At 59.8% G+C, this 15,714-nt stretch overlaps 2 protein-coding genes across 3 annotated transcripts in view; one reads left to right on the top strand and one right to left on the bottom strand.

Moving 5' to 3' along the window:
• LOC106497424 (microtubule-associated protein tau) overlaps positions 1 to 3,736 on the bottom strand; it is a 53,663-nt gene extending 49,927 nt beyond the window's left edge. For both annotated transcript variants that reach the window (XM_067312057.1, XM_067312054.1), the window contains exon 1: positions 3,677 to 3,736. The gene's annotated coding sequence lies outside the window, so the exon portion shown is untranslated. The remainder of the gene's footprint in view (positions 1 to 3,676) is intronic.
• Positions 3,737 to 10,299: 6,563 nt separating this feature from the next.
• Positions 10,300 to 15,610, top strand: SLC25A39 (solute carrier family 25 member 39). Its single transcript, XM_067312084.1, has 11 exons — positions 10,300 to 10,431; positions 12,939 to 13,047; positions 13,180 to 13,239; positions 13,458 to 13,567; positions 13,664 to 13,731; positions 13,847 to 13,971; positions 14,090 to 14,263; positions 14,353 to 14,462; positions 14,573 to 14,654; positions 14,738 to 14,818; positions 14,891 to 15,610. The coding sequence occupies exons 2-11, from the start codon at positions 12,951 to 12,953 to the stop codon at positions 15,007 to 15,009; spliced, it is 1,026 nt and encodes a 341-aa protein (XP_067168185.1). The 5' UTR covers positions 10,300 to 10,431; positions 12,939 to 12,950; the 3' UTR covers positions 15,010 to 15,610.
• The last annotated feature ends 104 nt before the right edge of the window (positions 15,611 to 15,714 follow it).

Genomic DNA, 15,714 nt, shown 5'->3' with positions numbered 1-15,714 from the left:
CCTCAGCACTTCCCCACAGACACTGCTTCACGATCCAATTTTCAACGCTCCACAAACCCAAAGGGATTTGTCTGAAAGTCTGGACGTAGACACACCACAGCACCAGCACCTCAAACAGCAACGCCAAACGCCCGTACGGGCAAACGTAGGGCCTCCAACAGGCAACGCGGTTACAGTTGTGCTGCCGTAAATGTCAGGACAATTTGTTACTCTCATGTTGATGAACACAAGCTTTCAAAAGGAACTGCAAAGACAAACCACAGCCCAGCTCAACTGTATTTTAAATGCATCCTTCCCCCAGCCATTTCTAGCAGCCCCAAGATGCTCCAAAGCTCAACTTCCAAATGAAGATCTAAATGTCATAAAGGAGCAATATGCTCTACTCCCTGCTATTACACAGTGAGGGAAACCATCCTACCAAGCCCCAGTGACCACGCAGGGAGCAACATGGTACCCAAGCCCTTCCAAACTCTGTGCCTGGCAACACCCTGAGTGACAGAGAAGACAAGGACACAGCTGAGGTGTGCAAGCATGCAATGAGGAATGGAGGTGTCCGAAAAGAGGCAGAGGAGCACAAAAGGCAGAAGATTGGGAAATCCACCTTCCTGGCCTGCTCCAAGCATCCCTGATTAGATGCCCTGGGCCCAGCACCAACTTGGAAAAAGCTCTTGCAATGTCACGTTTCCCTCGCTTCTTCCCTGAACAAGGGAGAACAGATTTATCTCCCCATGGCTTTCAAGGAGGAAAATGAGAGTGAGAGCTGCAGCACTGCTTTTTCAGGACAGTTTAAATAAGGTTTGCTTGGACAAAGTGGGTCCTGCTGAAATTGCAATTTATTAAGCACAGAGGGAGGAGGACTGTTTAGGTAAAGGGCCTTGGGAAGGAAGAGGCTGGAAGCAGAGGGCAGTGAGGCTATCTGAGACCATGGGAGGAACTGACACAGGGTAAGGAAGACCAAATTAGAAGCATGATCTGTAAATACTTAAAGCAGCAATTTAAAAAGAGTAATGAGGGAGGGAGAGACATAAAGCCCATGTTTTTGCTGCGTATATGTGCAGAGCCAAATCTGCATTCCTGGGCTACAGCCCCAACAAGCAGCGCTCTCGTCACCTGCATCTTCAGCCGAAGCAGTGGTACCTGTATCCTCTTTGTGGGAGCTCCACAGGGCACACAGAGGCCCTGGCACTTTTGGCCTCATCCCAGCTAATCCAGCCCTGATGAAGGATAAACCTCCTTATCTCACCTGTGATGCCGCCTGCCCCATAGGATGGAGATTTGTCTGCTGAGAACTGCAGGTCCTGTTTCCTTCTAGAATCGCTAAAAGCCTTGCTCTCCTGGGTGGAGAACACATCATCCCAGTGCATCTGGAGGCCATGCCAGATGGGACCTTTGCAACAGGTTCACCTGAAAGCTGCAGACCAGCAGCGAGCCGTTCCAGAGCCGGGCTGAACAAACAGCCCAGAGAGGGGCACAGAGCCTTCATTTAAAGGCTTCAAGCAATGACAAGCATGCTTCACATTTTGGACTAAAACAGGCATATCTGATTTAATTACAAGTTTCTCAAGGTTCAATTTCTAGCCATTAGATCTTGTGATAAACTGAGCTCATTGATATTTCATTTTAAGCTCTACCTGTTCAGGACTTAACTGCCCTACGATCCTGTCATGCTGCAAAAAAGCCTTACAGAAGATGGAGTCTCGAGCAACCAAGGCCACAGTACTTCTGAAAGAGGAGTCATGTTGTCCTTGAGCACAAGAGCTGGGTCTCAAAAAAACCCCACACCCCACCTGCATCTTAATTCCAAAGATTTAAAGCCTTCATTTCCAAGGACATTCAGCAGCATGAGGTGCTTCTGTGAACCCCTGGGGGACCGCACAGGGAATCATGCCAAAGCCATACCTCCTTCCAAATATCATTACTCTATCAAGACCAAGAATGAGGAAATCCAGTATTTTGTATCAGGTGTGAATCATGTCCCTGAAAAGCCTCAATGCACTACAGGTGGGTCAGACACCTGACTTTTCTCCTTAGATGCACAGCTGGGGAGAAAAAAAATAAAATCATCAAGCATTCTGCACATCACAACGGAACAAAGCATAACCAGGTTAGGTTATTTCCCATTCCTAGAGGAAATGGCATTTTAACATTCCTTCTCTCAACAGCAGCCTGTAAATACCCAACTGAGAACTGACAAGCCTGTTTTCACTGTCCACCTTGAGAAAAAACGCAAAAAAACGGACTGCACAAGGTAAACCATTAGATGAAACACCCCAAATCTGAGGTATTAGCAACAAAGGTAGAAAAACCTTCATAGAGGGCAGCCATTGATGACAGCGCAAATCAGCGTTTCTCAGTAGCGAATTTTGTCCCGTTCATTCAGACACGCTTTAGACATCTGCCTAGATCCGCACAGATAAACGCAGGGCAGCTAAGAAATACGCTGCATGCAAATTGCTGTAGCGATGGCTTAGCTCATCGCAGCCGCTCCTTCCAGCGAGCCGGTTTCCAAGCAAGACCAGCCTCTGGCTGCAAATGGAGCTGCACCTCGCGTGGTGCCACCGCGAGCAAATGGAAGGAGAAACTCCCTTTAAAGCGATGGCAGCTGCTGCTTTTCGAGGTGCTAGTAACCAGCTTCCCAGCTGAATCCTCCCCCTTACGCTAACACGGCAGACAGGGGCGCAGGCGGACATCTCCATCCCTCGGGTGAGCCGTTTTCGCTCTCAACGGGTCTAAAGCCGGGAGAGGGCAGGTGCGCCGCGCCTGGAAACACCTGGCGAGAAAACTTCCCTTTCGCACCCGCGAAGTTAGACTCGGAACGAAGACACCCAGCAGCTCAAGGGGGAAAAACCGCCTCGGGAAGCGGGACGGCCTCGCGGCCCGTGCGGAGCGGTTTCGGGGACGCCGGGCAGGGCGGCGCGGGGCGAAGGCCGACGAGGGAGGAAGCAGGTCAGGGGTGCGAGGGGCGCCTCGGGCGAGCGCATCGTTCACGTTAACATTATAGTAATTTCCCCTTGCACCTGGGCGACGCAACAAAGCCAGGCAGCTCCCAGGCACCGTGACCTCCATCGCGCTTGGCACCCCCAATTTTCAGCCTGGACAGGGGGCAGCTCTGATTTCTGACACACCTTTTCCTCGTTTCTTTTTTTTTTTTTTTTTTTTTAACTACTATTATTTTAATTACAGCCGGTCCCTGCCTCCCAGGAGGGCGGCTGCAGAAGATGGCACCGCGCAGCCCATCCCTCCTGCCGCAGCCGCGCCGGCACGGCCCCCAGCCCCACCTGCCGCAGGGAACGGGGGCAAAACCGGCAAAAACGGAGGGGGGCGGTAATAATTAATAAGAATAAAAAGAGCCCCCCCCACGCCGCCGCCGCGCACCTGCAGCCGGGCGGCAGCGCTGCCGCAGGGGCCGCCCCTCGCACTGCTGCAGCGGGCGGCTCCGCCGTGCAACCGGGCCCGGTACCGGGAGGGGAGACACGCCCCCCCCCCGCGGTTTTTTATTTTATTTTTTTTATTTTATTTATTTTTTTGCGGGGTCCCCCGCCCGCCCGTTTTCTGCGGGGCGGCAGCACGCCGTGCAGCACCACACACACACACACGCACGCACCCCCCCGCGGCCCCGAAGCCTTCCCCCCCCCCGCGCCCCGCCGCCCCCGGTCGGGGCCCCGGTGCCGCCTACCTGCCGCTGCAGCGGAGTCCGCACCGGAGCCGCGCGGCGAGTGACAGCGGCGGCGCGGGCGGGGCGGCGCGAGCCGGGGGCGGGGCGGGGGGCGCGCGCGAGCTCCGGAACCTTCGCCGAGCCGGCGGGGGGGGTGGGGGGGTGGCGCGGCAGGGCGCATGCGCCGCGCGGCTCTGTTCCCCCCCCCACACACAGAGCCCCTCGAGCGCTGAGGCCGGCGCATGCGCGCTGAGGAGTGAGTGGGGGGGGAGGGAGGGAGGGGCCGCCGCGGTCTTTTGTCTGCGGGAAGCGGGGGCTGCCTCGCCCCTCGCAGCAGGGGGCGCCCGCGCGCTGCCCCTCCCCCCTCCCCCCCCCACGGTCCCAGCCGCCATTTTACCCCGGCGCCCGCCTCAGCCCCTTCCCGCCCGCAGGCACCTGCCTAGGGCCCAACCGCCCCCCAGGCTCAGCTCCGCTACAGGACACATTCCTCTATAGCCAAGGAGAGCCAAAAAACAGCAGCACCTCGCTCCACGTCGAGTGATGGCATCCCCTTACCGCCATCCCCGGAGAGGAGCTGCCGCGCACAGCCGCCCTGCTTTGACTGCAGGTGCGCGTAAGCGCCGCGCTGACGGAGGAGAAGCTGCCGTCTCCTTCCCGAGGTTGGCAGCCCTGCAGAGCATCGACGTGCCACGAGCGCCTCAGACTGTGGGTGCACGCAGGCACCAGGGTTTCACGGCGCGCACGGAGGAGCAGCGACGGGCAGCTTTCACGAGCTCCCGATCGAGCGGACAAAGGTTTGGACACCCTGTTGGAGCCAACAGGTGACACCTTAGCCCACCTCCAGGTGATTAAAGGAGCTTTGGGGTTCCCCCATCATCCAGTACAGAAGGGGGAACCCCACCTGGAGCACTGGGAACCACCGGCACAGGCCCACCTGAAGGGACAGCTCATACTCCCCACCGCTCCCAGAAGATCCCTCTCCACCTTGCCAGCTCCCTCCGCGACGGCAGCAAGACACTCCGGCCCTGCTCTGGAGGCTTATGGACGCAGCGGACATCCCTCAATGGAATTATTGCCTTGCATTACATGGTTACTGTACTTGGTAATTGGATTTAGTGGAGAAACTGCAGGAGGGATCCTTTGTCAGACAGGCTCAAGGTTTCATTTTTTTTCTGGGAATCATTCAGGTGCAAATCAAGGGCAAGTGTCTGATTAAGAACTGGCTTCTGACAGAGGTTATGAAGGGAAAAGTAGCATAATAGGGAGAAAGAGAAACAGATGTGGAGTCTGCAGCACTGGAGGTTTAAAGCAGATTAGACAACTGTTGGTTGGGAATAGTCTATCTTGGCTTGGAACAAAGGTCTCAAGGTGTCTTCTAGCCCTATGGAGAACCAGAGCCCTTATGTCTTATTACAGTATTAATAATTGCACAAGTACTGTCAAAGGATTAACACTGAATGAGGTGGAGATTGGATTTCTGAACATGCAACCATGAGGTGGTTTTATCAAGTCAGTGGAAAGAGGTGAGACATTAAAATCTTCTTTTCCTCTCCATTTTTAACTGTCTTAAAAATGCCGTAAATTGGCAGTATGATATAAATTGGTTGGAGAATTTTTCCCAAGGTAAGTACATGTTCTCTGAAAAATATCACTGCTTTGGGAACTGTAAAATAAACACTACAGTGCTATGAGGTGATCCATCCTTGTGAGACAATACAAAACAAGCTGAATTGAATTTACAGTGCAAGCAGCTAGAGTCCAATTTTGGAGCAGCAGCTCTTCCTACAGGCAGTACAGATGTACCAGGAACACAAGACTGACTGCACTGGCAATCAGCTGTGCATCCCCTAGCATGACCATTTCCTCTTCTGAGGAGGGCAAACCCAAAAGAGACTCCCTGCCTTGATTTCCCAGCACAAGTTACTCTGGATAATCAGATCTGGCTTTTTGAAGCCCTCGCAATCGGAGCTCATGCTTGCCCACCTGACTTTGCTTGGGTCACACTGAGTCCCTTTTGGATCCAGGAAGTCATGGGCAGGGAAGTATCATTAGCCAGTCCCAATTGATGTTCAGGCACATCCACTCTCACCACATTATGGCTGTTTAGAAGATCCGCTGGCAAAAGCTAGACAGGAGCAAGATGCATCAACTGATGGTCCACAGTACTGCCAGCCTGGAGGAACTCAACAGCAAAGATCCCCCATAGTTAAGTCCTTCAGGACTGTTATCATACAGCCAAGCACCCTCCTGCCTTGAAGCCTAGGTACAGTACTTGGAAATAAAGAGATGCTAAGAGCACCACAAGCAGTACTGGCTACAAAAGGGCACCACGAGCAAAGACTTGCTGTTTAACACTGTTCAGAGAAACAGGACCTCAGGGATATTCTTGGTAAACAAGATTACCACAAAGAAATAATCAAATCTACACCCAGTTTCTCCTCCTTACTAACACCCTGCAGGGCCTAAGCATTGACTAAATGTCCATGTGACAAAGGGGTAGCAATTGGGAGAAGACTCCCTTGTTTGGGTGTCCTGACTCCCTACATCACACATGCATCACTAGCTCGCTGCAAATCCACCCCTTCAATGTGAAACCCCACTGTGCAGCAAGACGCTCATTTTGTACCACGTCTCAGGTGGGTGCACAGCAAACCTCCCTCTCCACACTCCTTGCGCCACAGAGGCGCACGCTGTTGTGCGCAACATGGATGCAGGTTGCTGCTGCAGCAATACGGAGATGTTACGGGAACTGCTGGAGCAGCGCGAGTCCTGAAGTGCTGTTGAGTGCTCTGAGCCCCCAGTGGAATGAGCTCACAGTAATCGACAGAGCTTCTCACCCCAGCCAACAGGAACTGCAGAGAAACACTGTAGACAGATTTCTTACCTGTATGCGCAGCAGGCTGACAGCTAAAGTAGACATTAATTACTGCATGGAGCTGTTCTGGCCACTTCTTGTTCATAGGGTGTTTTTGCAGGGAAAGAGGGACCTGAGAATTTCTCCTGCAACTTTAAACTTGCTCCAGGCTCTCTCTTCCCTCCCTTTCCTTTAGGCCTGTACTGCTGCTAGCTAGAAACAAGACACTATGCTTGATTTTAACCCTAAGCATCACATTTTAAAGGAAACCTTGCATTAGGCTTTTAGCTTCCATGTTTCTTCATCCATAAAACAGGGCTCATCTTCCTCGCAGGAGAGTTTGCAGCTTGTTTCAAAACTGCCTCAAGGTTTCCTATGGCAAGTGCTACAAAAGCTAAGATACCATTTCTCAGGCCTTGCCTGGAGCAGGAACTGACCTGCAGAACTGCAGCTGTGTGACAATTTCTGGGTTATAGTGATTTTAAGTCTGACATCCCCAAGGCCTCATCTGTCTACAAACTGCTTCATTTCAGTCACTTAATTCAGGTTAAGGGTGGCCTTTGCAAAACCATAATGATTCTAGCTGAAATAAATACTCAGATTCTGCACTAGCTTAACTCCATTACAATACCATTCCTTTTGCAACCTAGCCATTAAAGTTCACCTAAAAAAGGAAATGGGTTAATCGCTCTCAAAATGGTTTCTAGCAAGGAGACAGGATTGATGTTTCTGAAACAATTCCAGATGTTATTGCCTGCTGATAAACCACAAGATGATCCCTTCCTAAATAAGGAAGCCCCAGGCAGACACAGCCCCCAGACGTGCTTCCCAGGACGCAGCCGCTAATACACACACAGCACCAGAGCCAGGAGCCAGCCGGGTTTCATAAGGGCTCACCGGGCTTTGAAAAGCCTCGCTGTGGAGATCACAACAGGGAACCAGGCATTACACAAGCAGTTTTCCCAGCCATGCCTGTATGCTGTTAGCAACTGCAGGTAAGTGGGCATTACCCAGGCCAGCTCTGAGCAGAGCTAAACAAAGCTGTCGCCTTCTGCAGACCTTTGCCAGCAGCTCAGACTCTGCATGCAACTCCAGGCACGAGAAGGGATTAGAGCACAGCTGGCTCCATTCCCCACAAGTTGAAACCAAACACACATATTTGCAACATTCATATTTTGCAGTTCGCTCCAGCCAAAGTCAGCTTACATTTTGTTTTCACAGACAGGCAAATGGAGCATGATACACCTCTATAAACCCTGCTGAGGCCAGTGGAACTGCAGAGACGCAAGTCAAACACCCGCGGTGTTGCAATGGTGCGGGCAGCAAGCAGGCCGTGACTCAGCAGAAAGAGCCAGCCAGCACGGTCCTCTCCTCTAGGAACAGCACTGAGCACAAAAAAAGCAGATTTATCACTTTCCTTCTGATCACTTTTGCAAATGGAGAGACTTGACAAATTGAGGTTAACCTCTTGGGGACCAGAGACCAGGTAATACCCATACACTCCCTTACAGGCCTCCCTGCACCCCAGCTGAAAAATGTTATACCTTTTTCTTCTCAGCTGACTAACATGGAAGGCATGCAAAGCCCAACACCTACAAATAGAAGACATAAGACCCAATAGCCCTAAGGATTTTTTTGATAAGTTAATCACTGTTCCATTTCTAAACCATCTGCTACAGAGGGCATTCCAGATCATGTAAAGCTTGTGTATCTGGAAAAGGCCAAGCTGTCTGGTTCCTGGTTAAGGAGTTACAGAAAGCATTGACTTGTTATGTGACCTTACGTGACTTTAGTCTGTGAGCTGAGTCCATGAACTTAAAGTTGAGACTCGCTTGGACTTGGTATCACGGAAGGGCAGTGAATGTTTGGAGAGAATTCTAAATCTTCTTTGTTTCTTCTTGTCTCTGCTGCAGCTCCTCTCCTTCTGCTTAGCAGCATAAGTCTGGGGTATTTGAAGCCTCCACCCAAATCCCAGCAGCAGCTCACAGGGCAGAAGCCTGGTCACTGTCCCGGCGTTAGCTGCCCCCTTTGTCGACAAACTTTACGGAGAGGCTAGTGATCAAAAGGGCCTTTACTCCTGGGGGAGGGCAGCCACCACGGCTCTGCCAGCTCTATGGCGAGACAAGGAATGTCACTGTCTGGGGTGGAACAGGCTTCTCACCAAATGCTACTGTGTCTTGGGACTCCAAAGCCCTAAACTGTTCTGCTCACCCTGCAGCACGGTCTGCTTGTGTCCAGCTTTTGAGTGCCTGGCCCTGAAGTCTCTCCAGCTCTTGCCAGGGGATGGCAGTCTTAGGAGAGAGCAGAGATGTGTGTAGGCACCAGCATAGTCTTTTTCCCCGAGTTTAAGGCAGAGGAAGAGTTCAGTCTTGCTCTGAAATAAAAGATTGCATTATGCAGTAACACTAATAGGCTTTGTGGTGAAGTTATCTCATGCACTCAAATACAACAGCAGCTGGAAACCTCTAAGCTGCAGGTTACCAGAAGGACACAGCAGGGGAAACCCTTTGGTCTTGTCCTACTTCTGCTACCCTAGGCACCTGCAATTGGCTGCTCCTTGTTACCAGCTGGGGCTGTGCAGGGCCAGGCCCCAGCCTCTTCTCACTAACAGGGTCTGGCTGTCCTGATTTCAGAGGGGCTTCGAGAGCCATCTGCTGTTATCAGTTCACATTACAGCATCAGGCAACATCTCTGCCTAGACACCCTTCAGCTTCACCTTTCACTCTCTTACTCTCCCATTAGCCCATAGACTAATGAGGCTAGTAGAAAGCATAAAGCATCATTTTCTAGATTGAAACCATTTCCAAAGAGCTAAAGGCCTTACACAGAGGGACCCAGGAGTCTCTGCAGGGAGCACAAGCACTAGCAATGAAGGTACAAACAGAACAAGCCCAAACAACTGCTTTGAGTAAAGAGGGCATTTCAGCATGCCAGACGGGCAAGTCTTTGGGCAGAGCCACAGCTCCCGCAACACCTGCACACCTGGACCAGGCAGAGGCAACAAGGAAACACCCAGTGGTTACATCTGCTCTTAGAAACATCAGGTACCACTATCAAATGCCATCGGACACAACAGCTGCCCACTCCAAGGGCCTCACCTCCAACACAGCAGCGTATTCCCACTGCATCCCCCTCCCAAGCCTGGGGAGGGGACTCAGGTGTCCTCTTCACAAATAAAGCTAGTCTCAAATAAAAGTGCTAGAACTCAAAAGACAAGCTGAAGTCCTTCAAACCAAAGGAATTTACCATCTGGCAGACACACACCAAGGTCACTGGAGAACTAGAAAAACTCTCAAAACACCCCCAGCAATTTCCCTTCCTTAGACCTCCGACCAACAGCTCATCCTCCCCTGGACTGGGGGGGGGGGGGGGGGGCAGCCAGCGTTTTATAGGCCCCAATGTCCCCTCCGCCTCAGCGTGCTTTGCTGTTGGGGTTAAAAGGCCTCAGCTGGCCCCCACCTCCTCTCCCGGGAGCTCGGGAGGGAGAGTGGGATGAGGCAGGAGCCACTTTGCACTTCGCCTGCAGCCCGAGGTGCTGCGGCCGCTCTCCTTGGCGTAGCGCAGCCGGGGAGCGGGCTCCCTGGGCGCTAGCTCTCCGCCGGGCCCGCCGAGGGAGAGCAGACCGCATGGGGGACCCGCCTCGCACCGTCCCCGCCTCGCACCGTCCCCGCTGCGCGTCCGCGCCCGCGCGTCCCGGCCGCAGCGCGGGGGTCGCACTGCCCCCACCGCGCCGGCAGGGGGCGCGGCGGCGCGCGGGGCGCATGCGCGGCGGCGGCGGCGGCGGCGCGGCGCCCGGGCGGAAGCGGCGCGCGGCGTGCGGCGGTGGGGCGCGCGGCGCCCATGGGGCTCCTTAAAGGCGCCGGCGCCCGCCCCCCGACAGGTGTCGGCGGATGGAAAAGGCGCGCGGGGCTGGAATGAGCAGGTGGGGCGGGGCCCCCGGGACCCCCCCCCGTGACCCCTCGGTGACCCCGGCGCGCGCGGCCGCTGCCTCAGTTTCCCCCGCGCGCGCTGGGGCCGGCAGCGGGGCTCCCGGCCTTGCGGGGGGGGGGCTGGGGACCCGGGGGGGGCTGCAGGACCTGGGGGAGGGTTGCGGGCACCGGGGGGGCTGCAAACCTTGGGGGAGGGGGTGCAAGCACTGAGGGGGGGGGGTTGCAAACCTTGGGGGGGGGGTGCAAGTACTGGGGGGGGCTGCAAACCTTGGGGGAGGGGGTGCAAGCAATGGGGGGGGTTGCAAGTCCTGAGGGAGGGATTGCAAGCACTGGGGGGGGGGGATTGCAAATCCCGAGGGAGGGATTGCAAGCATCGGGGGGGCTGCAAGCCCTGAGGGAGGGGGTGCAAGCACTGGGGGGGGGGGGATTGCAAGCCCCGAGGGAGGGGGGGCAAACACGGGGGGGGGTTGCAAGCCCCAGGAGAGGGGGTGCAAGCACTGGGGGGGAGGGGTTGCAAACCCCAAAGGGTTGCGAGCACCGGAGGGGCCGCAAAGCCCAGGAGAGCGGTGCCCCCCCTCCGGGTGGGGAGCAGTCGCGCCGCAGGGGCGCTGCGGGGGTTTCGGGGTGCGCGGAGGGAGCAGGGCAGCGCAGCGCGGTCGCTGCCGGTCCCTTGGCTCGTGCCTCCGGGGGGGGGGGGGGCCGCAGCCCGGGGGCCCCCGCGGCGCCACGGGGGCTGGTCCGGTGCCCTGGCCCTGGGGCCGGTGCCCTGGGGCAGCAGCCAGGCCGGCGGGGGGGGATGGAGGGGGGGGGGACCCGGCAACCCCCCATCCCGCCTCGGCGGGGGCTTCGCTCCCTGCAGGAAGCCGGGAAAAACACCCCGGGGAGGGGGGCGGCTGCTCCCCTCCGCTCGGGCCGGAGCCTTGGGGACGTGGGCCCGGGTGTCCCAGGCAGGATCAGGCCCCCGCTGCTATTTATGCTTCTAAAAAATTTAAAAAAAGGGGGATTTGGGGCGAAGCGGGCCGAACGTGGGCCGTGTCGCAGGCATGCGGGCTGGGTGCCCGTCAGGGAAGCGCTGGCACGGCCCCTCCGCTGGCTTTCCCGGTCTGCATTCCCTCTGGGGGCTTGGAAATCCAGCCGGGGGGGGGGAAGGGGGGTCACCCGTGTCCCCGGGCACCCGCTGGCCCGGGCGAGCCCCGCTCGCGCCCGTACGGTCGGTGCTGCCGCTGGCGCCGCTTCCCTTCGCGGGCTTCTCGTTCTCTTCGCGCTGGGCATCGCCCCAATACGCCCCAGCACGTCGGCGCCCGGGTGAGAAACAGGCTTCGTTTTTTCCTGATTTTTTTTCTTTTTTCCCGATTTTTCCCGACGGCGCAGGGAGCAGCAGCGGGCGGCTGGGACCCCCCCTCCGCTGCCCGGGTCCAGGCGCCGCTCCAGCCGCTCCGTGCGCAAACGGAGAGGGCTCCGCTGCGGCACGCCGAAAGGGCACGTTTTGAGCCGTTCGGGTGTTGCGGTGCCGGTAGCGGGAGGTTGTTCCCGGGCCGGAGCGGAGGGACGGTGCGGGACCGGTGCTGCGGGCCCGGCCGCACTTGGGGCCTTGGGCGCTTAACGTGTTCAGAGCCTTTAAGCGAGAGATTTATGGCTGCTCTGACCTTGCAAAGTTGCTGAGTCAGACGGAGAAGGTGGTTTTTCTTTTTTTTTCTTTTTTTTTCTTTTTAAGCTCCGTTTTAGCTGGGTTTGGGATGGTGCGATGCCCCCCCCCCGGCCGCAGTTTGTTGCAGGGCTGAGCCGGATCAGGATTTGAGCCCCGGGGTGCGGGATGCTCGACGGGCGCTCGGGCCGCCTGCAGCTTTTCCTCGTGGCGGAGGGTGAAATCCGGCATTCCCGAGGCCCTCGTGGCGCCGGACTCGAGCCTGCCGGGCTCAGTGCCGTTAGAGGCGCGCGGCGGCGCGCTCGGACGCCTGGGCCCGCTCCAGCGCCTCTGTTCTCCGCATCCTCCTCACGCGTCCCGCAGGAAGGGTGCGATATCCCCCGCTTCCCGAGGGCAGGAGCACCGGGAGGCCCCCGGCGAGCGGCCAGCGGCGTTGCAATGCGCCCGGCGCGGGGAGGGCTGTTCGCACTTGCAGGGACACGTGTGCATGGGATTTTGGGCGTGCAAACCCCTTTTGTGGGGGTGCTCGCGGCAAGTTTGCACACCCAGTGCACGGGGGGCCTCCGGGCCGGCCCCGACCCCTCGCCACCTTCCCGGCCGCCCCCCTTGGGGAGCAGAGCGGCGCTCCCGGTCTTCGGACTTTGCTCCTTCTTACGCCTCGATTTGCAAGCGTGCCGCCCGGCGAGGGGGCGCGATCTCCGCCGGGGCTGGGGGATGCTATCGGGGCAGCGGCGCCGCGCCTGCCCTGTGCCGTGCCGATAACGCTGCCGGAGGGGGGACGCGCGGCGATGCTCGCGCCTGCTCGGGCGGCCGCGGCGAAGCCCGGCGCCAGCGTCGCCCCGCCGTGCGTTGCAGGAGGGCGCCGCCATGGCCGAGGACGCGCCGCCGAGCCCCGGCGGGGCCATCACCCCCCTGCAGCAGATGCTGGCGTCCGGGACCGGGGCTCTCCTCACCTCCCTCTTCGGTGAGTGCCGCGGGGACCCGTTTTATTTGGGGGGGCTTCGCGGTGACCCCGCCGTCTCCGCGGCCGACGTCCCGCGCGCTGGCCCGCGCCTCGGCTTCGCTCCCCGCGGCTCAGGGGCAGCTCTCGTTCCAGTGACGCCCCTGGACGTGGTGAAGATCCGGCTGCAGGCGCAGAGGACCCCCTTCTCCAAAGGTAAAACCCCCCCCTGGGGTTGGGGGGGGGACAGGGCGCTGCGGCCGGCTGGGACCTCGCCGGCTGCTTTGGCGGCCGCAGGGACGGTTTGGAAGCGGTTCGGGGGCTCCGGCACGGTCTCCGTCCCGGGGGTCCGGCACGGCCACGCGCGAGGGCATCTGGGGGGGGCAGAGGGCCGGGAGCCCCCGTGTAACGGTGCTGCCGGCGGCGTCTCCCAGGGAAGTGCTTCCTCTACTGCAACGGGCTCATGGACCACCTGTACGTGTGCCAGAACGGCAACGGCTGCACGGCCTGGTACAAGGCCCCCACGCGCTTCACCGGCACCCTGGTAAGGGGGGGGGGGGGGGTTTGCTGGGGGGGGGGGGAGGCCGCTCGCCCACCCGCCCTCCTTCCCTCCCCGACGCTCTGCTTCCCCCCCCCCCAGGACGCCTTCGTGAAGATCACGCGCTACGAGGGCGTCAGGTCTCTGTGGAGCGGGCTGCCCCCCACGCTGTGAGTGGGGGTCCGGCCTTGGCGTGGGGGTGGGGGGGGGGGGGGTCGCCGTGCCGCAGCGCCGCAGCTCACCCCCCGTCCCTGTCCCCGTCCCCCCCCCCCGTCCCCTCGGCAGGGTCATGGCTGTGCCGGCCACCGTGATTTACTTCACCGCCTACGACCAGCTCCGGGACTACCTGCACGCTCGCGCGGGGAGCCGGGGCCACCACGTGCCCTTGGTGGCCGGGGCCCTCGCCAGGCGTGAGTATCCCCCCCCCCCCCCGCTTCCCGCGGCCCCCGCGTTGGGCTCCCGGCTCCGCGGCCGGGCTCCGGCGGGCAGGTGGGGCTGAGCCCCCCGTTTTCCCCCCGCCCCCCGCAGTGGGTGCCGTGACGGTGATCAGCCCCTTGGAGCTCATCCGCACCAAAATGCAGTCGCGGCAGCTCAGCTACCGGGAGCTGGGCGCCTGCATCCGCTCCGCGGTGGCCCAGGACGGCTGGCTGTCGCTCTGGAGGGGCTGGGGGCCCACGGTGCTGCGCGACGTCCCCTTCTCAGGTACGCCGGGACGCGGGGGGCGGGGGGGGGGGGCGCCTCGCTGCAACCCCCCCCCCCCCCCCCAAAAAAAACATCCCGTGCCCTCCCAGCGCTCTACTGGTTCTGCTACGAGCTGGCGAGGGAACGGCTCTGCAGGCGAGCCCGCCTCGACGAGGCCACCTTCGCCATCAGCTTCGCCTCCGGCGCCGTCTCGGGGACGGTGAGTGCGGCGTCGGGGCCGAGCCGCCAGCCGGGAGGCGGCGGTGAGGGGCTGCGGCGGCCCCCCCCCCTCCCTGCCCCGGCTCACCGCCCGGCCGCTCGCCCCCGCAGGTGGCAGCTGTGCTGACGCTGCCCTTCGACGTGGTGAAGACGCGGCGGCAGATCGAGCTGGGGGACGGCGAGACGCTCCGAGGTGAGGGGTCCCCCCCCGCGGCGGCGGCGTCCCCCCCCCCTCCATGCCCGGGCGGCCCCCTCACCTGCTCCCCTCTCCCGCAGTCCCTGCCTCCAAGTCTTCCTCCACCTGGCTCCTAATGCAGCGGATCCGAGCGGAGTCCGGCACCCGGGGGCTTTTCGCAGGTAGGGCCGTGCCGGCGGCAGGGGGGGGGGGTGGCCGGGGGCGGCGGGGGGCTCACGGCACCGTCCTCGCAGGCTTCCTGCCCCGCGTCATCAAGGTGGCGCCGGCCTGCGCCATCATGATCAGCACCTACGAATTCGGCAAGACCTTCTTCCAGAAGCTGAACCAGGAGCGGCAGCGGAGCGGCTTGTAAGCCAGGGCCGGGGCAGGGCGCCGGTGCAGCCGGACGCGGCCGGCATCCCCGGATCACGGCGCCCCACGAGCAGCGACCCGCACTCGGCCATGCAAAGTCCAAGTGCCTTCGCGCCGCGCTCTGCCTCGCCGCTCCGGGTCGCCGGAGAGCGCAGCCGCGGCCCCGTGCTGCCGCAGGACTCGCGGACTCTCTGGCTGGTGTGGGATGCTCCCGGCCGCGCTGAGCCCCGGCGGCAGGAGACGAGAGCTGGGACACGGCGGCACACCGAGACATTTGGGGGGGGGTCTCCGTGCACCGGCCCGGCCCTCCTGCTCCGTTACGCACAGCATCCCGGGGCACCGGGACCCCTCGCCACCCTCTCCGGGCCAGTCCTCCCCCCTCCCCATCGCTGGCGGGACCCTGCGTGCCGGGGACCAGCCTCGCTGCTGCTCGGGGGGGCCGGGAAGCGGTTTGGGCCTCGAACCTCGGCCCGTGCCCCGTCCCTCCACCGCGAGGGCCTGCCCCGGCGCCGGCACTGCCCCCCGCCCCAGCTCACCCGGGGGGGTGTGGGGGGGGGGAGTTTCCTCTTATTTTCTTAAATAAAAGAAAATGGTATTTGTCACTTAGGGCTGCGGTGTCCGGGCGTGCTGGGGAGGGGGAAGGTGTCCCCGTCCCCCCTGGGTGACGGTTGTGTCCCCGGTGCCGTTATCCTCCGTGCCGGCTGCT

The sequence above is a fragment of the Apteryx mantelli genome, chromosome 28 (genome assembly GCF_036417845.1).
Source record: "Apteryx mantelli isolate bAptMan1 chromosome 28, bAptMan1.hap1, whole genome shotgun sequence".
NCBI lineage: Eukaryota > Metazoa > Chordata > Aves > Apterygiformes > Apterygidae > Apteryx > Apteryx mantelli.
The sequence above is the reverse complement of the archived record's forward strand: the minus strand, read 5'-3'. Positions and strand labels throughout refer to the sequence as shown.